Source organism: Sorex fumeus, unplaced genomic scaffold (genome assembly GCF_029834395.1).
Source record: "Sorex fumeus unplaced genomic scaffold, SorFum_2.1 ptg000048l, whole genome shotgun sequence".
In the NCBI taxonomy this organism is placed as follows: Eukaryota; Metazoa; Chordata; class Mammalia; order Eulipotyphla; family Soricidae; genus Sorex; species Sorex fumeus.
In genome coordinates, this window is record NW_026606105.1 from 9,669,039 (window position 1) to 9,691,969 (window position 22,931).

At 48.9% G+C, this 22,931-nt stretch overlaps 1 protein-coding gene across 9 annotated transcripts in view; it reads left to right on the plus strand.

The window, feature by feature from the left end:
- The window catches only part of DGKI (diacylglycerol kinase iota), a 512,024-nt gene that overhangs the window by 192,387 nt on the left and 296,706 nt on the right, over positions 1–22,931 (plus strand). For all 9 annotated transcript variants that reach the window (XM_056123879.1, XM_056123870.1, XM_056123875.1 and 6 more), the window contains exon 4: positions 21,387–21,461. In XM_056123879.1, coding sequence (XP_055979854.1) covers positions 21,387–21,461 — 75 coding nt within the window. The remainder of the gene's footprint in view (positions 1–21,386; positions 21,462–22,931) is intronic.

Genomic DNA, 22,931 nt, shown 5'->3' on the forward strand with positions numbered 1-22,931 from the left:
AGAGAGAGAGAGAGAGAGAGAGAGAGAGAGAGACAGAGACAGAGAAGCCAAAGGGAAATGTCACTGTGGGGAGAACTCTAGAGACAGAGAGAGAGAGAGAGAGAGAGAGAGAGAGAGAGAGAGAGAGAGAGAGAAGAGGAAAGGGGGAAAGAAGGAAAAGAGTTAGAGAGAGGGAGAGAGAAAGAGAGAGACAGGGACACAGAGAGAGAGAGTGCAAGTGAGCGAGCTCAGGAAGAAGCTGGGAATCCAGAATAAGCCTGGGCAGGGGTGGAGGCAGCTGTGAGACCAGCCTGAGCTGTGCAGGGCTGCGAGTTTGGTGCGAAGGGAAACCAGGCGGGTGGGGCCATGCACGTGAGCTGCTGTCTGAACCCGGAGCGCGTGTCCCTAGATCCGTGTCCTTCCGTCGGTGGCCCTAGTGTGGACGGCCTTCAGATCATTTTGAGGGTGAAAGTGACCGTTGGTAAATGCTGTTTAATGCTGTTTAAGGCCGCTTAATGTGTCTAATGGCACAGCATGAAGGGCAAATAGACCCACGCCGGGGAAGCCATCACTTTGAGGGACATTCCCCATAGTCAATTAAAAACCAGAATTTGCCACAAGCCCAGGACCTTCTGCTGCCTGTGGGGCTCATACTGGGGGACGTCGTGGGCCCAGACTGTCCCTCACAACCCGCTGAGCATGGCTTCTCCCCAGCCTGTCATCCCACTTACAGAGTACACGTCTCATGGCTGCCTGGACACCTGCAGGGGAAGAGGTCGCTGGGCCGCAGGAGGAAAGGAACTTGCTGCCACCAGTCTGGCTTTGCCAACACACCGCTGTTCTGGTTCCAGAACACATGACCCTTGGATCCTCTCCTTCCTTCTGCCTTCTTTCCCCACAGTGCAAAGCTGACCTTAAGATGGACCCCAGTGATGCTTATTTTTGGCTGAGCAGTATAGTCACTGGTGGGATCTAACCTTTTCATTTAATTAAAAACATTTTTGAATGTCACTTCATTTTTTTTTTTTGGTGGTGGGAGGGTGCTCAGAGATAGGAGTTGTACCCAGCGAAGCTTGGGAGGTACGGGGCCATGCCCAGTAGTGCCTGGCTCACCAGTGTAGGGCCTGCTGGCTCAGTGAATGGCCTGGTAGTATTGGAACCACAAGGCCTGCATCAGTGGTAAGGGAGGGGTCCATGTGGTGATGGAGAGCAAACATGTAAACTTGTGATCTACCATTCTGAGCCCAAACCCTGGAACCCTACCTTAAAAAGTGCTTTTTTAATTGATTGAGAGTCTGTGACTTTCAAGACTGTTAATAACGATTTATCATACACATAAGCAACCACTGTATCCATCACCAGCGTATCATCTCCATCTCCCTAACTCCTCTCCTCCCTTTAATCCACCCCCGTCTTAAAAGCAACAAACCTCAATTGTGTGGATCAGTTCTACTGTTACGTTGTCCTTGGATCTTTATTGCGACTTTGCTTTGTATCTCCAAGTCCCAGAGGGGAGCGAGATCGTTCTATGTTCAACCCTTTCTTTCTGACTGACTTTTCTCAGTGGAACATCATTTAGTTCCCTCCAGGTTTCTGTGCACTGCATGATTTAGTTCTTATTTTTTTTTTTGCAATTTGTATGCATTTTTTCCATAAAGTAGTTCACAATAGTTCATTACAGATAATATTCAAACACCCACCCCACCAGCGAGCATCTTCCCACCACAATAAGAGGGAAGTGTGTGAAGATTTTTGTCTTTCATTCTAGACCTGTTTAAGCCCATATACAAGAGAATACAAGCTAGTATGTTAGAACCAAACAAATGTGTGCTACTTTAGGTACATCAGTGGGCTAGAGTATAAGAGGTCACAGTCGCGTGCTCCAGGAAATGCTGCATCTCTCTTTTCTGGAAGCTTTATTTTGTGGTCTCTGGATTTTAGCCTCTGTTGAGATTATATGACGCCAGGATCAGTTCGTGGGTGTGACTGCCAAGCTACTGGAAAACTGGGGAGCTGGGTGGAGGAGGCCCAGTCCTGATCCAAGGAGGCTTGGAGATCTCAGCCATGGTTCCCGCATACCTGGGTTCCTCTGCCGGTTCCTTCATGGGTGAGGCTCATCTAAGCGTGTGGAGAGTGGCCTTGAGTATGGCTGCAGCTGGGTTCAGGAGGTTTTTGGCTGCCAGGATTCTGCTTGGGGTGGGGAGGTAAACTCAACCCACCCACCTCTCAGAGGATTTAGTTATTAGAGCTTCATAGTATTCTCTTGTGTACACACATCACAACTTCTTGACCCACTCAGCCATAAGTGAGTATGTGGGTTGTTTCCAAATATTGGCTATTGTACTAAGTGCAACTATGTGTGTGTGTTTGTGTGTGTGTGTGTGTGTGTGTGCGCGCGTGCATAGATCCTTTTGAGTGAATGTTTTGAGTCTGTATACATAGATATGCAGAGAGCCTTTTGAATGAGTGTTTTGGGTAAAGAGCATCACTGGTTGTATGGTATGGTAGTTCTATTTCTATTTTGGGGATTCATCTCCTTGTTAATTTCTATAAAGGCTTAACCAGACAACATTCCCACCTATAGTGGATGAGGATTCCTTTCTCACAACAACCTCACCAACCCTGGCTGCCTCTAGACTCTTTGATATGTGATGTTCTCACAAGTATGAGATGCCATCTCACTATTTTTTTATTTGCATTTCCCCAATCATGAGTGACAGTGAACACTTTTTCATATGCCTGTTCGCCATCCATATATCTTTTTTGGATAAGTGTCTTTTCATCTCCTCACCCCATTTGTGGATGGGATTGTTGGACTTTTTTTGTTGTTGTTGAGTTCTGTAAGTGCTTTATAGATCTTGGATGTCAAGCCTTTATCTGATGTATTGTGGCAAATATTTTCTCCCATTCAGCAGTAGGATGCCTTTTTTTAATTAGAGTTTCAGTTTCTTTTGCTGTGTGGGAGCTTTTTAATTTGATGCAGCCCTATTTGTTTATTTTTGTTTTTATTGTCCTTGCCACTGTAGTCAGCTTGTTGAAGATCCTTCTGCAGCCAATTTCTCAGAGAGTTCTGCCAATATTCTCTTCAGTGTATCTTATGGATTCTGATCCAATCTTGTAATCTCAAGATCGTTAATGCAATCTTTGGGTTTACTTCTGTGAATGGTGTGAAGTATGGTTCCAGTTCATTTATTTCTTTATTTTGTACATCAGCTGCCTAGTTTACTCCAACCCCTTTGAAATGCTGTCTTTTTAAGCGATTTGTTCCTGCTCAGTTCTGTCACCTCAAGACCTTTTGCTGAGTGACCCCCTGGCATAAATGCAGTCCTCCCGCAGTTCCTCCCACTTAAAAAAAAATCAAACCTCTCTGCAGGTGATTCTGCATCACACCTGGTGGGTAAAGAACCACTGAGCCACTTCATGAAGAGAGTCAGGAATAAATGAAGTGACCAGGTCCACACCTATTGTGGGTTGACTTGGGTTTCTCCAAAGATGTCCCGAAGCCCTAAGGCTGCCCTGCAGAATGAGGCCCTGTTGGAAATTGGCTCACTGCAGATGAGGTTCCATTAGATGGGGTTACCTCTGGGTTAACCTATCCCCCCAATCAGACAGGTGTTCTTCTGAGGGCAGGAACAGACACAGGAGAGAGACACAAAGGGAAGGGAAGGACAGTCACGGCAGAGGCAGAGATGGGGCCCTGCACACTGAACTAAGCACGCGGAAACTGTAGACCCTCATAAGTAACTCAGAGAGAGGTCAGAGGTCGCCTTGGGATCCATGGAGGAAAGACCCCTGGATTTTAGATTTCAATCTCGAGGACTTTAAGAGGATATGATTTAGTGTCACTTGTTTTTTTTATTTTTATTTTTTTGCGGAGGGAGGTACATTCTGAGGGTGAATTCTCTGATTTTCACTGGTAGTGAGATGTCAGGTCAGCTGGGTCGGCCTCATGCAAGGCAAACGTCCTATAGCACAGCAAGTAGGGCGTTTGCTTTGCTTGTGGCCAACCTGGTCAACCCGAGTTTGATTTTTCTGCCCCTCTTGGAGAGCCCAGCAAGCTACCGAGAGTATCTTGCCCACTCGGCAAAGCCTGGCAAGCTCCCCATGACGTATTTGATATGCCAAACACAGTAACAACAAGTCTTAATGGGCCCGCTCGAGCAAATTGATGAACAATGGGAAGGCAGTGACAGTGACAGTAAGATGTCGCTTGCATCAGGCCCATGTTGGTGGCTCCGTTCCAGTGAGAGGCACGTGGTGGCCGGGCCGGGCAGGCAGGTTGGCAGGGAGGCGGTTAGGTGAACGAGGGAGCCTGAGGGTCGGGGAAAGAAGAAAGGAGCTGTCAGACTTCAGGGTGTTGTTTCCAGATTCAGAGGCGCTATTTTTAGCTCTGCTGATGTCACCTCCTTCTCCTGGGAAGACAAAGAGGTGCTGTTTGTTTTTGTTATTGTTTTGTTCCCGTGTTTTGCTTGCACTTCTTCCTTGTGGGCAAGGGTAAGTGAAAATGGCCGCCCCCACCTGTACCACTTGGCCTTCTTCCAAGGTACTTCTGAGAGCACTGGCCCTCAGGAGACCAGGCGGTGTGCGATGGGATGGAGGGTGAGAGTCACTCAGATCTGGGAACTCTTGGGTCTAGCCCTGGGGTGGGAGGCAGAGTGGAGGTGAGGGCAGGTTCCCCCATACTTGGGGTCTGGTTCAGTCACCCCCTGAGCCCCATGTGGGGTGGCCCTGGTTGTCCCCAGCACCACAGGGCCCAAACAGCCCCATGACCTTGGCCACCAGCATTGTCTATTCAGCCTGCTTGGCTCAGAATTGTGAGCCTCAGGACCCCAAGCAACCTTCAGAGACCCCTGCTTCCCTCCCCCACCAATAATTCAGCTTCTCCGAATCTTGGGTTCCTTGGGAAAGGCAAATAAGAAAGATAATTTTATTTGCCTCTTGAAGTTAGTAGCACTGTAGCACAGTCCTCCTGTTGGTCATCGCTTTTGTTCGAGCGGGCCCGGTAACGACTCCATTGTGAGACTTCTTGTTACTGTGTTTGGCATATTGGATGCATCACGGGGAGCTTGCCAGGCTCTGCTGTGCAGGCGAGATACTCTCAGTAGCTTGCCGGGCTCTCCGAAAGGGGCGGAGGAATCGAACCCGGCTCGGCCGGGCCAGCTGTGCGCAAGGCAAATGCCCTACCGCTGTATATCGCTCCAGGAGGGTTTAATTATGTGACGAATGTCACCGTCTTCCCTCCTTCTCTCCTAGTGCTGCTTCTGTTTCAATGTCACAAAGTCAAATGGGCTAATTAGTTTTGTTTGGATTTGGGTTTCAAAAGGCCTTATGCTGTTTTTTTTTTTTCTGTCCAGTGTTTGAGATTCTCAACTTTTACTTCTTTTGCTGCTGTGTGGATCCACTAGAACCTGGGTGGGGCCGACTGAGTGGGGGGCTCCACCAGGGTACCTTACCACCTCCCAGGGTCAGTAATGTGCTCCAAGTAATTGGGTATCACGGCATCTACTCACTTGGATGCTTACAGGAAAGGTGCAAGGACCGAGACTCCCAGCCAGCTTGAACCTCCAGGTCCTGGAAGGAAACACGGATCATGAACCTATGTCTGTTTCACCGCCACGGTAGTGAGCAGATGCCAGCGCACGGGCATCTGTGAGCTGTGGGCGAGAAGCTTTGCGCCTCCCCATGTACCGCTCAAGCGTGGCAGGGGCCCTTCTGTCATCCGTGCTGAGGGTCCAGCAGGACCGCCCCACAGAGCACCACCACCGGAGTCCAGCCTCAGACTGCCTGCAGCCCGCCTGCTTGCTGTAACTCCCTTGGCGGCCCCCACACGCACGCCTGCAGTCCAGCTTGACAGATTGGCCATCCGCACCCCCAGCTGGCCGTTTGGCTGCTGGGCAGCCGCTGTTGCAAAGAACTGAGTGCCAGTGTGGCAGTCGAGCAGGGAGGCCACGCCAGCTTTCTGAGCTGTTTGGGTGCCAGCCTGGAAGACGCCCTCCCCTGGGAGCTGCCAGGGCCCTTCTCTGCCAGAGGCCTCCTCATCCATCATCAGGATACAGCAAAGCTAATGAATCGAGCTGACTCAGGGCGGCCGTCCCCATCCACAGAAAGCATACTCAAAAAAGCATTTGCACAGGAATCCCTGCCTCTGGCTGCCCAAGTTCACCAATGTGAGTGGGGGGCTGGGAAAGGGGATTCCAAAATGTGGCGCCCAGTGTATGTCTGGCCAGATGGTCTGCCATCTCCCTGAACCATGCAGGCACTTGGGTCATGAGCTCTCTGTAGCCGCCATAGCCACCACTGTCTGGAATTAGTGGATGTGGGTTGCCGTCCACATGTTTGAGGAGATTAAGATCCTGCTCTTGCTCCCTTGGTAGGATGCAAGGCTGTTGGTGGGATCCGGAGCTGAGAGCTTTCCAGCTCTGTCATCCGCTCCTACGTGACACTCTGCGTCAAACATGCTCTATTTATTCTCACACTCTGCTTTCAAAGTAAAGGAAATTGTGAAACACATGCCTTGAATGTGCTCGGCCCCAAGTTCGAGTCCCAGCACTGCACAGTCTCCTGAGTACTATAGCCCTAGAAACTCCCAATCATTTCTGGGTGTGGTCTCGTACCCCCAGTTCCCCCCAGAACTGCTGGGCTCAAGAAAAACATTTCCAGGCACAGGCATTAAATTGTCTAGCCCTATTGGCTGAATATCTCTGGGAGTGGCCCCTAAGATCCTCAAGCATTGCTTCCGGTGTTGGAGGACCCTCCAGATAATCAAATTGTGTTCTGGGGAGCATTGACTTCATATCAAACCAGACTGGGGTCTTGGTTGTCAAAAGAGAATTGTGAGCGTTTCGGCTTCGAGAGCACCCATGGTCCTGACATCTGCATCTTGCATCTGTAAGAAGGTGTTAAGACCTGCTGGGTCTCCTGCTTTGTCCTGGGCAAGGAGGAAAGAATTGTGGTGCCCATTGCTGTTCCTCAGATCACCTATTGTTGAAGTTTCTCTGAGACTTAGCCAGGTTACTCAGCCACAACATTCTTTGAGGGGCTGGGGGTGGGGGGTGGTCACTGGAGTCAGTTTACCTCCACCTTTGGGCAAAGAACAGAATTCAGAGTCACATCAGACAGAGCTTCATGAGGTTCCTTTACCTTTTGCAGCAATTTTGGATTTATCTTAAATTTCCCTAAACCAAAATGTATTGTGTGTGTGTGTGCGCGCATGCACCCTGCATTTGTCATGAGAATATGTTTTTGCAGGGATTATTCAGTATTTCCTGTGATTATTCAGTATTGCTGCAGGCTTATTACCTTTATACAGGTAATTTGCATAGAGTTTGCCTACCACCAGGACAAATGCCCAGGTGCATGGACATGCATTTCCATGGCTCAGGCTTCCTCAGTGCCAGGGACCCTGAACAACAGAGTTCAGCCAAGGTTCTGGTTATTTCAAAGCTCAGTCCTGCTTGAAACAATGTCCGCTTTAGCAGTTGCCTAGAGCAAGGGCCAGCCCTAAGTTGGCATTTGACTGTGGTTATTCCCACCCCACACATCGGCCAAACACAGATTATGGAAGGTAATGCCTAAACAACTCAGGTCGGTGCAGACTGCCCAGCGATCCTCACAAGGCATGTGGGCACCATGGTCACATGATCTGACCTTGCACCCGGCACTCAGACCTCCCGGGGCTATGACATTGATTATGGTTTTTCAAGTTCCATTTGAGGGCTTTGAATCTGCAGAATTTCTGCTTTTTAGGGCTGTTTATGTAGGAACTTAAATAAAATAATACATTTATAGTGGTTAGCAGAGTGGCCACAAGAACATAACAACAATTAGCCACAGTCATCTTATTTCCTCGAATGAAATGGTGCCAATAGATGGTCAGGAACAGTTCACAAAGGCATCCTCAGAGTTCTAACTGCAGGGCCTTCAACTTGCCAGCTAGCTCTTCTCACTGAATAAGAGAGGCCGGATATCCGAGGTGACACTTGACCAGCTGACAGTTCCTTGCCTCTCTGCCCCCTCACCGTTCTCTTGAATTTGTATGGCATGTGTCCTTCTCTGTCCCTTACTGTCACGCCTCTCACTGTGTGCCTGTCCGTCTCCACCCCTAGTGCAGAAACTCTATTTAGCTTGGGAACTTTTCAATCTTGCACTCTCCTGGACCCCAGCCTGGAGGGGATCAGGGAATGTTCCAGATGCTCTTTCTGAGTTCATGGATAAAACCCAGTAGTTTGTGCCATGCCTGTTGAAAGAAAGACACACAGACTCATGTAGCAGCCTGTCTCCAGCCCAGTCTGTCAAGTGTCCGGATCTTGGACTTGGAGTCTAGAACATTCGGATTCCTGCCTGAAGTGAAATCTTTGCAGGGAGGCTCAGAGAACCCTCCGCGCTCAGAGATTGACATGCAGCTTTCTGTGGAAGGCAGCAGAGAGGCCTGGTACCAATCACATTATTCTCAACAGAAATGCATCACACTCATATCCCTCCTCACCCAAGAAAGATTTGCTTCAGGTTCTGTAAGAAGAACAGACTGTTGAGATGTATGCATACACCCTCCATCCCTTTAGCCAAGTCTCTGCTTTTCTATCTGCCACATGTTCTAATTCTTCTGAGATCAGATGAGATGGGGTGAGTTCTGAGTGGTATGGCCAGAGACACACTTTTCTATTTCTAATCGAATAGTCTTCTCCTTCTTTTTCTCCTTCTTCTTCTCCTTCTTCTCCTCCTCCTTTTCCTCCTCCTCCTCCCCCCTCCTCCCTCCCTCCCCCCTCCTCCTCCTCCCCCTCCTCCCCCTCCTCCCCTTCCCTCTTCCCCTCCCCTTCCTCCCTCTCCTCCCTCTCCTCCTCCCCCCTCCTCCCCCTCCTCTCCCCTCCTCCCTCTTCTTCCACTCCTCCTCCTCCTTCCTCTCCTCCTCCCCCTCCCCTCCTCCTCCCCTACCCCTCCCCTTCCCTCCTCCCCCTCCCCCTCCCCCCTCTCCCCCTTCTTCTTCTAACTCCCTCCTTGGATTTGCTGGATTTGTAACCATTGGTTTTGTCCCAGCTGGTCTATTTATCAGGGGACATCTGCCTGGCTGCTCTCAGGGAAGTTTTTGCTGTTTCTTGTTCTCAAAATGCAGCTCCCAAGGTCCTTTTTCTTCTGTTGGCTTTGCTCTCATTCTCCTCAAATGAAAAACTATAAAACACACTGGCTGTTGGGAAAATAAGGAATCTGATCCATGTGTCCCAATAGGGATGAGAAGGCACTTTTCTCCCTGGGGTTCTCAGGGGGACTTTGGAACCAATAGAACCTGATGTGATTGAGCACAGACGGGGTCTGGCATTTCCTGTAGGCTTCCAGGCAGGTATGAGGTCCTGGGTGGAAGGGGAAGGCAATATTTTTTTAATTTTTAAAAATTTTATAAAGTAGTTCACAATATTTCAATACATTTAATATTCAACCACCAATCCCAGCGCCATTATATCTACCACCACCATATTTCAGATATTCCCATACCAAACCCCAATTCCTGCTCCAAAGCAGAACTGAAATAATATATTTTGTATTGTTTGTTGTGAAAAAACACTGAAAATGCTACCAAAAAATATTCTTAGAAAGAAAGAGTGTGGAGATTGTTGTATTTCACCCCGGGCCATGAAGCCCTTCTATAAGAGATCACTTACATGTTCTTAAAGGTTGAGCCTTGTGATATATATATATATATATATATATATATATATATATATATGCAAAGCACTGCACTGTCCACTGTCCTCCTGTTGTTCATCGATTTGCTTGAGCAGGCACCAGTAACGTCTCCATTATGAGACTTCTTGTTACTGTTTTTTGGCATATTGAGTATGCCACGGGAGTTTGCCAGGCTCTGCTGTGTGGGCGGGATACTCTCGGTAGCTTGCCAGGCTCTCGGAGGGGGATGGAGGAATCAAATACGGGTTGGCAGCATGTAAGGCAAATGCCTTACCTGCTGTGCTATCACTTCAGACCATATATATTAGTTGGTGGAGTGATTTGTCTGCTTAATTCCGATGTAGATGCATATATATGTATACATCTGTAAAATCAAATGCATATTTCCTTCTAAGCTTGCTTGCCTCCTACTGTGAACCCTTTTCGAATGTGGTGCCGTAATCTTGGAGAATGAGTAGGGTGTGTGGTTTGAAGTATCGCGCTAGAAACAGAAACGTTTCATGTATAAATCGGTTTCAGGTCCTGTGGTCTACGGGACAAAAGAGAAGGTGCTGGTTGGGGTGTTTCACAGCAGTGATCACGGCAGTCCCAGCATCAAAGCAGCTTGAGAAAGCGTGTTTGCCATTGTCTGTGGGCTGCCTGGGGCACTGCATGGTAGAAGGAAGCTGGGTGCCTCATGGCACTCCCCTGAAGGACACCACCCCCCTCCTCACTCAGGGATGTGTACATGCCTGTTGGGGGCCAGCGCAACTGGAAGGAGTGACGGGGTGCGGCTCTATCTGCTGGACTCAGCAGCACCTCTGCCTTCTTTGTGTTCCCTCCGTGCTCTCCCCGCCTTACAGGCCCTGATTGTTTCCTGGGCGACGTATCACAGAGGGTTTCATGACCCCTTCAAGGGATGAAGCCCTGGCCCGAGAGATGGTAGCGGCCAGGGTGCTTCCCTTGCACACGGCCAAACTGGGTTTGGTCTCTGGCACCCCAAGCTCACCAGGAGTGATTCTTGAGCACTAGATCCAGGAGTAAGTCCTGAACACCGTCAAACATGGCCCCCAAGCAAAAACACAAACACACAGGAAAGAAAAAAAAAAACAGAAGAATAGTCAGTGGCTTTACCATGACCCTCACATGGCCTGAGGAGTCTGGCTGGTGTCCATTGTCTGGTCTTCTCTGTGGAGTACTCAGCGCCAAAGTCCTCTCGCCTCTGACACTCCCTAAAACTTTTGAGTCCTCAGGCCTCTATGATGGTCTGTTGTCCTGGCCCAGAACATTTTCCCCAAACCAGATGACTTCAGGGCCCACTCCTTGCCCGCCCTCTGTGGTTGTTCATAGTGTCTCATGTCAGTGAGACCTTTCCTGGCCAACCTGTCTTCCGCTTCTTCTTCCCTTACTCCCGAGGGTCCCAGCCACTACTTTCCCCTCTTAAAATTTCCATCGACATAACCCTAGATTATATTCACCCCTCTCCCAGGAGAATGCCAACTCCGTGAGCTCAAAAGACATTCTTTTCCCTTTTTTTGGGGGGGGGGGGCATACCCATTGGTGCTCAGGGCATACTCCTGGCTCTGCACTCAGGAGTCACTCCTGGTGGGTTCGGAGAACCATATAAGGTGCTGGAGATTGAATCTGGGTCAGCTACATGCAAGGCAAATGCCCTCCCTGCTGTACTATCTCCCTGCCCCTCAGAAGACACTTTTGAGTTGTTTCGCTGCCTGCTGGGACTAACAAGAATAGTGCCAGTTCGATATTTATTGGTTGATTGAGATAATAAATGACTTCTCTCATTTCCTCATCTTCTTCCTTCTGCCTTTAGATAATGCTGCATGCTGCCACCGGGTAATTAGTACTTTTGGCCACATTGGTCTCAGTTCTATTGGGCAACATCACCTATTAATTCAGTAGAACCCTGTGGCGTAGTAGGCTGAACTCAGCCTAGACTGAAGAACTTAGCACACACACACACACACACACGTGCACACACACATGTGCACATCACATCACACACACACACACTCTACACTCTGGTTTACTGTACTGTTGTTGATGCTGTTTTATATACAACATTTAACCATCTTTCAGTTCCTCCTTCTCCCCCGCCCTCCCCACTCCTAGTTGATCTGTGTCAAATTATTGCCCCCTCCCTGTCCCTCAAAGGGCTTGTTTCCTACTGAATGCCAGTACCCCTATTCTTTGTTCTTTATTTCCATTGCCTTTGGGTATTTGTTATTCCACCCTGAGGTTCCTTTATGCCCTGAGTTTGAGTCTATCTTTCTCACCTAATCTACAACACACATCAGGCTTCCTGTTAGGAAGACTGGCTACCTTGATGCCTCAGTTTATTTCTTCTCACCACCATCATCTGTTACCGAATAAATACAGCAGAATTTAATTAACCTAGAGATAAGAGAGACACCCCATAAGTAGCAACAACACACAAGTTTATGATTTAAAAAAATTTTTTTTATTGTGTTTTAGATAAGATGGTTACAGTAGTGTTAAAATGTATGGTTTTGATAGACAAAATGAGTTCACCACCAGTAAAATGCCCCAGAGGTGTGCACGTACCTTTACAAATGAGTAGTTTTGTGTTTGGGGGAGAGATACCAAAGAGGAACCGCTGGATCAAACAGAAACTGTATTCTGACTATTTTTTTTTATGTAGGAGTACTGCTATTTATTCAGCCACTGATTAGCCTGATTGAATTTTGCATGAATTCCGCCTTACCTTTTTTCCCCATTTTTTTATAATTTTATTTATTGAATCACCGTGAGGGCAGTTACATAGCTTTTGGGTTTAAGTCTCAGTCATACAATGAAACACCCGTACCTTCACCAGTGCCCATTCTCCACCACGAAAAACCCCAGTATACTCCCATCCCACATCCTCCCCCTACCTATGGGGCAGATAATTTCCAAATCACTCTCTCTATACTTTGATCACATTCAACATTTCAACACCACACCCACCATTATTATTTGGGATTTTACCCCGACACTGAGATCTGCCGAAAAGGCAACAGTAGACAATTTGTTTTCTATTGCTGGTCATGAATAATATATGATGTTGCACAGTTGCAGTAGTGGGTGCGCAATTTTGAAATTCCGAAATTTTAACAATGAAATCCGAAGAGATTTCTTGCCAAAACCTGCTAGGTTCCGAGATCTGTTGCTGAGTTTCTGGGATCATGGTCATTAAGCAGCTTGATCAGGAGCCAGAGAGGCTGTTCGTGGGCAGTGACTCGGGGTCTTGTTGGGGTGGGGACCGGCTCCACCCCCATCCCATGAGGCTCTGTGTGTCTCGTCACTGCGGGCCCAAACCTGACTGTCCAGTGGTCTCTGGTGGATGGTGACCACCGAGCCGCCAAGAGGGAGCAGGCCAAGGCACAAAACCTATTCCCACCCGGGGTGGCCCAGAGCCGGTAACCTCCTGAGTAGCCCACATGCATTTCTGCCCAAAGCTCTTGGGTTTCGAGATTTGTTTCTGAGACTCTGGGATCATGGCTGTTAAGTAGCTTTATCAGGAGCCAGAGAGACTGATTATGGGCGGCAACTTAGGGTCTTGTTGGGACGGGAAGGAAAGGGCCGGCTCTACCCCCACCCCATGAGGCCCCACGTGTCTCATCACTGCAGGCCCAAACCTCACTGTCCAATGGCCTCTGGAAAATGTTGGCCACTGAGCCACCTAGGGAGAGCAGGCGGAGGGACAACACCCTTTTTCCCCTGGGGTGGCCCCGCAACAGTAACCTACTGAGTGGCCCACACGCATTTCTGCCAAAAGCCGATGGGTTTCAAGATTTGTTTCTCAGTCTCTGGGATCATGGCCATTAAGCAGCTTGATCAGGAACCAAAGAGGCCGTTCATGGGTGACGACTCTGTCTTGTTGGGACGGGGAGGAAAGGGCTGGCTCCACCCCCATCCTGTGAGGCCCCACGTGTCGTGTCTCATCATTGCGGGCCCAAGCCTCACTGTCCAATGGCCTCTGGAAGATGGTGGCCACCAGGCCTCCAAGGGGTGCAGGCAGAGGGACAGCACCCTTTCCCCCCTGGGGTGGCCCAGTGACAATAATCTACTGCGCAGTCCAGATGCGTTTCTGCCAAAAGCCGTTGGGTTTGAGATTTGTTTCTGAGTCCCTGGGATCATGGCTGTTAAGCATCTTGATCAGGAGCCAGAGAGGCCATTCGTGGGTGGCGACTCAGGGTCTCGTTGGCATGGGGAGGAAAGCGCCGGCTCCACCCCCATCCTGTGAGGCCCCATGTGTCTCATCACTGAGGGCCCAAACATGACTGTCCAATGGCCTCTGGAGGATGACTGCCACCGGGTCGCCAGGGGTAACAGGCCAAGGCACAAAACCTATTCTCAACTGGGGTGGTCCCGCACCGGCAGCCTACTGTAGGGACCAGACGCATTTCTGCCAAAAGCTGTTGGGTTTCGAGATTTGTTTCTGAGTCTCTGGGATCATGGCTCTTAAGCAGTTCGATCAGGAACCAGAGAGGCCATGCCTCCAATTACATAGCTGAGCTGGAGGTGATTTGTGGGTGTGTCTCCCACACCTAACTTTTTGCCATTTACTTTCTTGGTAAATTTTGCCCCAAGGTTTTGGGGTCTGGCCAAAGGCACAGCAGCAATTTTGGTGTATCTAGAAGTCTGAAGGTGCCATGAGGCTGCTGATGCACTTGCCTCACAGGAACAGATTGACCTGCTGGCAGCACCATACCCCCTATTCTTACTGTTCTTTCGGAGACTTCCTGTTCTTCAGTCCACTCATTGAAGTAAGATCTCAGCCATCCATTGAAGAGTTTTCCTACCCGCGTCTCTCCAGAAGAGCTCTCACTTTGCTCTCAAAGCAGGTGCTCAGATGTTATCACCAGGAAACTCTACCTTGTTTCTCTCCTTAATGTGCAAAGGGGTCGAGCCCTTGTGCATTTCAGCGGTCTTCTCCACCTCTTGCTTTGTGTCTGCCCATTGTGAAAGCACCCCCTTCTTCGGCGGGGGGGCGGGGGGGTCCTGTCCTCCTCCTGGCTGTTCTCCATGCTGGGGCATGGTGGGAGGCTTAACAGGGGAGCAGGGCCTCCTCCTGGAGTCCATTCTCTTTTCTTCTCTCCCCTCCTTCTCCACCGAGGATGGTTTTTACTGCTCTGATGCCAGGCAGTGTGCTCAGAGCTTGATGGGAGTGACAGGGAGACGTGGTCCTCTCTCGTTTCTCAGAAAAGTGTGGTTTTACACAGGGGCTCTTGGAAATAGTTGTGCCTGGACATTTCTCTTGCAGCTATTTTTTTTTTTTTTTACTTCTGGCTCTGTACTCAGGAATCACTCCTGGTGGTGCTCGGGTGACCATATAGGATGCTGGGAATCGAACCTGGGTCGGCTGCGTGCAAGGCAAATGCCCTACCCACTGTGCTATTGCTCCAGCCCCTCTTGCAGCATTTTATGACAGAACTCACTGGGCTTCTTAAGACCGTCCCCCTGCCCCACCGTGTCCCCTAACCGCTGTGCACAGAGATGCAGTTACACTTGAGCTTTGAACTGGACGCCCACTAGCTCATGCACGTGGACATTTGGACTCCCCAAGTCAGGCCCATTTCCTTGTAGATGGCCTCAGTGGCTCCTCATGATGAGACTTGGTTCTTTTTCCTGACGGAGGGTCCTCAACATTTTTTCTAAACACATACACAGTGTAAGGTCCAGTTCTGAAATTTGCCCTTTGTGTCCCCCACCTGTCTGCTGAGTCCTCTGAATCCTGGCTCCTGTGTCAGAATGTTCATTCACCCTGGGCTCAGCTCCCGTTCCCAAGCTTTTCCTTCACATCCTTCTTCTGTCCTCTAGGCTCCGTAGACTTGCCAGGTGCTCCAGCAAGGATAGAAACGTCTCCCTCTTTATTCCCTGCCTGGCCCTCGGCGCTGGCCAGGATGTGTGACAGCAGTTAACGATGTTGACTGACGATGCAGCCATAAATAGGCTTGGGAACTGGCAGTGGTTTGGGAACAGATTGTTTTAATCATGTGGAAAGTGCGGGATTTACTTCTGGGGGACATCCCGGACCGTCCAGTACGGGCGAGTGCAGGTGAATGAGTTAGTGTTGGAGCTTCCTGGAGGCACTTTTGCACATTGTTTATGTGAATCCCCTTCCCACCTACCCCCTGACAACATCTTGTCCCCATTCTCTTTTTTCAGACACTTTAAGGTTCTTAGGGGTATCAGTGAGTACCAGGGGTGTCCAGACACTCTAAGGTACTTAGGGTATGAGTGACTACCTGGGATGTCCCTGTCGGGCACCATCTTGGAGGGATTCAGCTGCCTGGTGTGTCGGGAGGGCACGTGGGACATGGACACACCCAGCCCAATGCAGAGGCAGGGAGCCTTCTGCAAGGATTGGTGTCTCCCTTCACAGACCCCTGAGGAGAACTCCGAGACTCCCCTCTATCCTGCACATGCAGCATCTTTACTCCTTGGCCTGGTATCGTCAACTCCCCATTGTCTCATGGACAGACTAGGTGGGGACCCAGACCCTCCTGGCTAGTCCGGCAGCTTTGGGGTCCTGGAGGCCACGTCTCAGCCTGGAAGGCGTGTTGGTGGAGCCAGCAGATAATGTCATTCTTCATTTTTTCCTAATACCAATTTGTAGATTGTATCCCCGGCTCCCCAGGGAGGCAGAAGTTGCCAAGTCGGCTTGTCATTTCTTCTAATTAAGTTTTAAATGAATCAGAGGACTCTTGTTTTCATTTACCTTGGATTAGGCGGTGGCAGGGGGGCCCCCCCACATGCGCTGCTTCCCGAGGCTGGCCCCGCTGCAAGGACAGACGTCAGGTTCTGCCTCCTGCATGGCACAGAGCCTTGGAGAGAAAGCAGAGGCTGTGCCCCCTGCGCAGTGTGTCCACCCTCTGCACCTGAGTGACTCATAGCCTGAACTGTGTGTGTGTGTGTGCGCGCGCACACGTTCGCGCACGCGCGCACGCATGCATATTGACCTGATTTTTGGCCCTCCATGAAGTTCTCTTCCATCCTGAATCTGGAGTAGGGGTCTGGAAATCATAGCAGGTAGCTAGGAGCAGGCTGGTAAGCTGCCTCACCACTACCCTACCTCTTCCTTATCATACTGACCACATTCGGTCCTTTCCGCAGCCTCACTCCAGCTTTCCTTCTCATCTCAGGGCAGAGGAAGCTACCCTGGTCTTGGATCTCTGTCCATGGGGAGAGGCTGGGAATCTGGAATCTGGCCGGCAGGAGACTCTGTCCCATGGGCAGTTGTGAGATGAGGACCAAGGAAAGAAGGCCGTGCTGGTTCCCAGCCCTCACTCAGCATCAGCCATCATTTGGGAAAAATGCAACTTTAAGTGAAACTACGTGTAGCCAAAGCTGGCTCTGCAGGATGACTGTTCTCTGTTCAGCATCTCAGCATTTCCTAACCAAACGCTACCTGGAACATGTCTGGTTTTTCTTGCGTTTCCATTTCTGATCTTCCATGATGTTGATCCTCTACAAAGGTGTATGTGTGTGTGTGATGAGAGTGAGGGAATGTATCCTTAAAAATACAGCCCAATAGATGTGGTCATCAGGCAGGGTAATTTTGCTCCAATTCTGGGAAGAACTAGATTTGATGCATAGCCTGACTGGAAAGCATAGCCAGCTTGGGTCTAGAAGACTCTTAGGCTCAGACTTTAGACTATAGGGCGTGACGTTAACTATGAGGCCCTGTGGATAGCAAGAGCGATAGCACAGCGAGCGGTAGGGCGTTTGCCTTAGAAGCGGCCAAGATGGCCGACCCGAGTTCGATTCCCTCCAACCCTCTCGGAGAGCCCGGCAAGCTACCGAGAGTATCTCGCCCACACGCCAGAGCCTGGCAAGCTCCCCGTGACGTATTCGATATGCCAGACACAGAACAACAGGTCTCATGATGGAGACTTTACTGGGCCCGCTCGAGCAAAATTTACATATGCCTAGATTTATGTTTTCTCTATAAGAATATAATATTATAACAAAATTGAGTCCACTGCTTATAAGGCTAGCAGTAGCGCTCTCTCTCTCTCTCTCTCTCTCTCTCTCTCTCTCTCTCTCTCTCTGTCTCTGTCCCCTGATTATCACTTTTTATAATCACTTTTCAATGCTTAAAAAAAGTATTGACTTCATAAGAATTTTTTTTTATTAGTGAAACACCATGAGGTACAATTGTAGACTTATAAACTTTCATGCTTGGATTTCAGTTATACAATGATCGAGTACCCATCCCTCCACCAGTGCCCATTCTCCACCACCAATGATCCCAGTAGCCCTTCCAACCCCCATCCCACCTTCATGGCAGGGCATTCCCTTTTGCTCTCTCTTTCCTTTAGGGTGTTGTGGTTTGCAATGGAGGTATTGAGTGGATAAGAATTTTCTTACAGCAAAAAAAAATATTTGGAATGTATAGATGTCTGCATTCAACCATTGCATTTTCAGTTTTAAGTTTTCAAAATAAAACGTATAACCAAGTCCACACCTCTATATTTTTTGGACAGTTTGTGAGCAGAGGTTTATTATTCAGCAACTTAAGTGACTTTCACCCCTTGAAACATCAGCAGAAACTAAGAAATCAGTAGTGAAGACTTGGATACATGGAAGCTGCTTTTTCAGCGAGTAGCTAAAAATCCATGAATTTACTGTTCAGCCAAGCATCTGAGGTCCTCCCCCACATGTCAGTCACCTAATTTCACCCACGGTTACAAACCTCCTTTGGCTGATTTCACGAATTATAGATGGATAAGAAGCCACCATTTACTTACTTAAGCAGTAAAGACAGTCACAGTGCTATTGAAAAGGACATTGAGTCTTAATTGAAAATAAAGTGTTCTTCGTAGTGAAATGCATGGAGTTGTGTCTTTGGAAGAAAGGTTGCGATTATGAGATACAAGTTCTGTCTCTTGGGCTGGAGTGATAGCACAGCAGTAGGGCGTTTGCCTTGCACATGGCCGGCATGACCAAACCAGGTTCGATTCCTCCATCTCTCTTGGAGAGCCTGGCAAGCTACCAAGAGTCTCTCACCCGCACAGCAAAGCCTGGCAAGCTACCCGTGTTGTATTCAATATGCCAAACACAGTAACAACAAGTCTCAAAATGGAGATGTTACTGGGCCCCCTCGAGCAAATCCATGAACAATGGGAGGACAGTGCTATACAGTGCTATAAGTTCTGTCTCAACAGACATGGAATTATGTTGTATTATGATATTCCGTGTTGTTTAAATGTTTTTTTTTTTATTCCTTTCATCAGCTTAGAAAGCACTCTCTTTACTTTGGAAAGCACATTACTTCCCATGTGGCCATCTCTGAAATGCTGACGTGAATTATTCTAGAACGTCATGGTGTGGATGTTTTGGCAGTTGTGCCACAGAGTGGGGTGATGCCATGTGTTAACTTGGTGGCCCTCAAGCTCTTCTAGCCCAGATCCCTTATGGCACAGAGGATTCTCACTGGGAATCTCCAGCCGGAAAACCAAGGAAGGGCCTATGGTTTCCAGAACCTGTTCGCTGTTCTTCTCACTGTCCTCAGCCACATCTCAGGAGCTTTTGGGGGTCCCTGGGCCCCTGTAGAACCTGGTCAGACACAAAGCTCGAGCAAGTCACGAGAAATGGCGAGAAGGGAGGCTCCGAGGTCTCCTCAAATCATAGCCCATCCATGGGTGCTGGCCGGGTTGCTGGTATGGGTTTGTGGGCACCGCAATCCACTCATGGGAGCTTGGGATAACGAGGTAACTGGAATCAGATCAGTTCCTGAGTGCCACTATAACTCTAACCAGCAGAATGACTCAGAACCCCAAGCATTTCTTCTGCAGGTGATGCTAAAGCAATGATTTGCACCAGGGGATCCAGAGGGCATGAGCGAGCGACAGTAATTTGTTTATGGGCCTTCTGCTCGTGGCATTTTGCAAACTACGATGTTTTCATTGTTGCCTGGGTGCTGTTGCTATTGCTACTCTGGCCACTTGTTCTCGTGTATTATTTTTTTCTCTTCCCTCCCAGCTCCACCACCCCCTGCCCCACCCAGAACCCCCACTTCCTCACCTCTTTCTTTTTTTTTCCCTTTAAGCTGCAGAACCCAGACACTTTTCAGTAATGAAGCTAGATGCTACTGTTTCCCTTAATTTTTGTTTCGGGTGAAAATCAATTGATTGTTAGCCTTATTTAATGTTCCAAACCACGTTCTTTCCTCTGGCAAAGGAAAGACAAGAGCTATGGAAGCATCTGCCAGCAGAGCGGGCTTGGCTGCTTAAGTCCCCTAACCATCCTGCCATATGGAACTGCAGTGCAGTCTGGTGGTCAGGGACACTGGGGCCAGCCCACATAGACCAGGGGGCGCCACCCAGGAAGCTCCCACTTCTTTCCTGACACTGCCCTTTCCTCAGGCGTGCTCGACTTTTCTTTCCATCCGTTTATGCCAGCAAGACTTGTTCCCTATCTGCCACAGTCAGATTAGCAGTTAGATCTCAGCCTGGCAGTGCACCAGTCAGAACAGGGCCACTCAAGCGAGCGCTCGACCCTAGCTCCTCTCTTCAGAACCAGGTCTTGGAACCACCGATGGACTTTATCACACTGTGGCTTGGTCGGAACCAGTGTCTTTTTTTAGCGGATAGGGCATTCACCTTGCACGTGGCTGACCCGGGTTCGATTCCCAGCATCCCATATGGTTTCCCAACCACTGCCAGGAGTAATTCCTGAGTGCAGAGCCAGGAGTAACCCCTGAGCATCGCCAGGTGTGACGCAAAAAGCAAAAACAAAACAAAACAAAACAAAACAAACCACAGTTATTCACGCAACTCTGCATTCTAATCCGCCCTTGCCCCAGTGGACTGAACATTGCGACTTTCCAGGGCGTGGGGGGTGTGAGTCTAGCCTGCACCCATTTATCTCTTCCTCGTGGCTGCTTGTTTTCTGTTGCCTTTAGAAAAAGTCATCAGGTGTGTGCATTGAGGTTGGTGTGCCCCCGGGAGCCAGTTGATGGTACTTAGGAGCAGGGGTCCAGGCTTCCTGTGTCCCTGGGAACAAGAATAGGACTTGTTCCCTGGCCACTCTGCATGTGTCCAGGATGAAAGGTGTTGCTGTTTGTCAAGTACTTACCAAAATACCTGGCACACAGAGGGTCATATTCATTTTAGCACCTGCTGCTGTTGTCATGATTGTTGCATTTATTAGTTAAGTGTATAAATTTGACTTACTTTCTCACTTCTGTGGAAGGACTGGGCAAAACTCTAAGTGAATTTAGTGTAGATTTGTACTCAAGCTAGGAATCCTAAAGATTCTGGCATTTTGGCACGTAGATTCTTTGGCATCAGGGAGATCATCGTTGATTTCAGACCCAAGTTTGACTGTTGGCCCTGCGACATACCCCCTTAAACGGGACAAAGGAAGGAGGAAAACTGTACCTACATTGTCAGGTTATGAAATTTGAAAAGAAAAAAATAGAAGAGCTGAGTTCATACTTCATTACACAGCAGCTATTATAATTATTGCATTTGGAAGAGAAAAGTCAAGATCGCGCTGAGGCGTGGACTAATGGAGCTACATGGGGGGTTGAAAACTGACAGGCAAAGAAGTGTATCTGTTTAAGAGGTTAAGGATGACTGTTTCAGGTAAAATTTGAAGTATGTGCAGCAGAAGAAACAGCTGCGGTGTTTGCTTCACTTACGCATACTCTCAGGGAGTTCTTGTGAACGGGCTGTTAACATTTCTTCTTGTCTTCTTGTCTTTTGAACGGAATGTTGCAGAAATCCGCTCTCCGGAGGAAGTGCGCGGTCTGTAAAATCGTCGTCCACACCGCCTGCATTGAACAGCTGGAAAAGGTGAGACAGCACCACTTGCTGCCTGTTTTCAGCGTTGCAACTTCTTGGACTTGGAAAAACCCGTAGTTGATTTCTATTTCGGATGTTCCGCAAACAGTGCTACAAGATGATTTTTTAAAAAATGAGCTTGATACAGGGGTGGGGGGGTTTAGGGGTCGGGGAAACATGGGCAATGATTGAGGGACGCTGATACTGGTGATGGGTTGGGAGTTGGAACATTGTATGCCTGAAACGGTTATTAACAGCTTTGTAAATTATGGTGCCTAAATTAAAAAAAAATTTTAAAGAAGAAAACAGGTAAAGGTAAAGGTAGGTAAAGGCCCTCCCCTTGATCGTCGATTTGCTCGAGCGGGCCCGGTAACGTCTCCATTGGAGACTTTGTTGTTACTGTGTCTGGCATATCGAATACTCTCGGTAGCTTGCCGGGCTCTCTGAGAGGGGCGGAGGAATCGAACTCGGGTCAGCCATGTTGGCTTCATGCAAGGCAAATGCCCTACCGCTGTGCTATATAGGGCTGGAGCGATAGCACAACGGGTAGGGCGTTCGCCTTACAAGCGGCCAACATGGCCGACCCGTGTTCGATTCCTCCGCCCCTCTCGGAGAGCCCAGCAAGCTACCGAGAGTATTCGATATGCCAGACACAGTAACAACAAAGTCTCCAATGGAGACGTTACTGGGCCCGCTCAAGCAAAGAAGAAAACAGTTCCCTTTAAAATATATATAAGTCCAACATGATTGCAAGATTAACAGTGGAAAGACATCAAATCCATTCACTCTGTTGCTTGCTGGAATAGCCTCTTTTTTTTTTTTTTTGACTCTGGGAAATGGAATGATAAGGTTTGATGGGGAAAGCCTGTCATGCACTTATTTTCTTCTTAGAGACTTTGTCAGGGATTACTTTTCACCTAGAGGACTTTCCACAAGAAGTTTTTTTTTGCTTTTTTGCTTTTTTGGGGGGAGGGGTGGTCACACCCGGCAATGCACAGGGGTTCCTCCTGGCTCAGCACTCAAGAATTCCTCCTGGCGGTGCTCAGGGGACCATATGGGATGCTGGGAATCAAACCCGGGTCGGCCGCGTGCAAGGTCGACGCCCTACCTGCTGAGCTATCGCTTCAGCCCAAGCAGTTTTTTCTTGAAGGAAGAAAATTCCATATGCTGTTTAAAAATCACTGCTTGCATATGGCTGACCCGCGAATTTACTCCCTCCTCCAGGGGCTGCAGGCGAGAGAGTCAGGCCTGCCGGTGCTCGCTGGTTTCTCTGAGCAGAGATTCGGCTGCAGCACTGTGGGGTGTGAGGCCTGCTGCTAATTGAGCTGCTGCCAGATCTCCAGAAGGGGTTCTGCAGAGCCCACTGATTTGTCTGTCCTTTGGGAGAAAGGATGGGCTTCAGGGGCAGAGAGTGGTCTGTTGTCTAGCCATTTTCCCCCTTAATTTTTTATTTTTTGAGTTTTAACCTTATTTTTTTGCCCC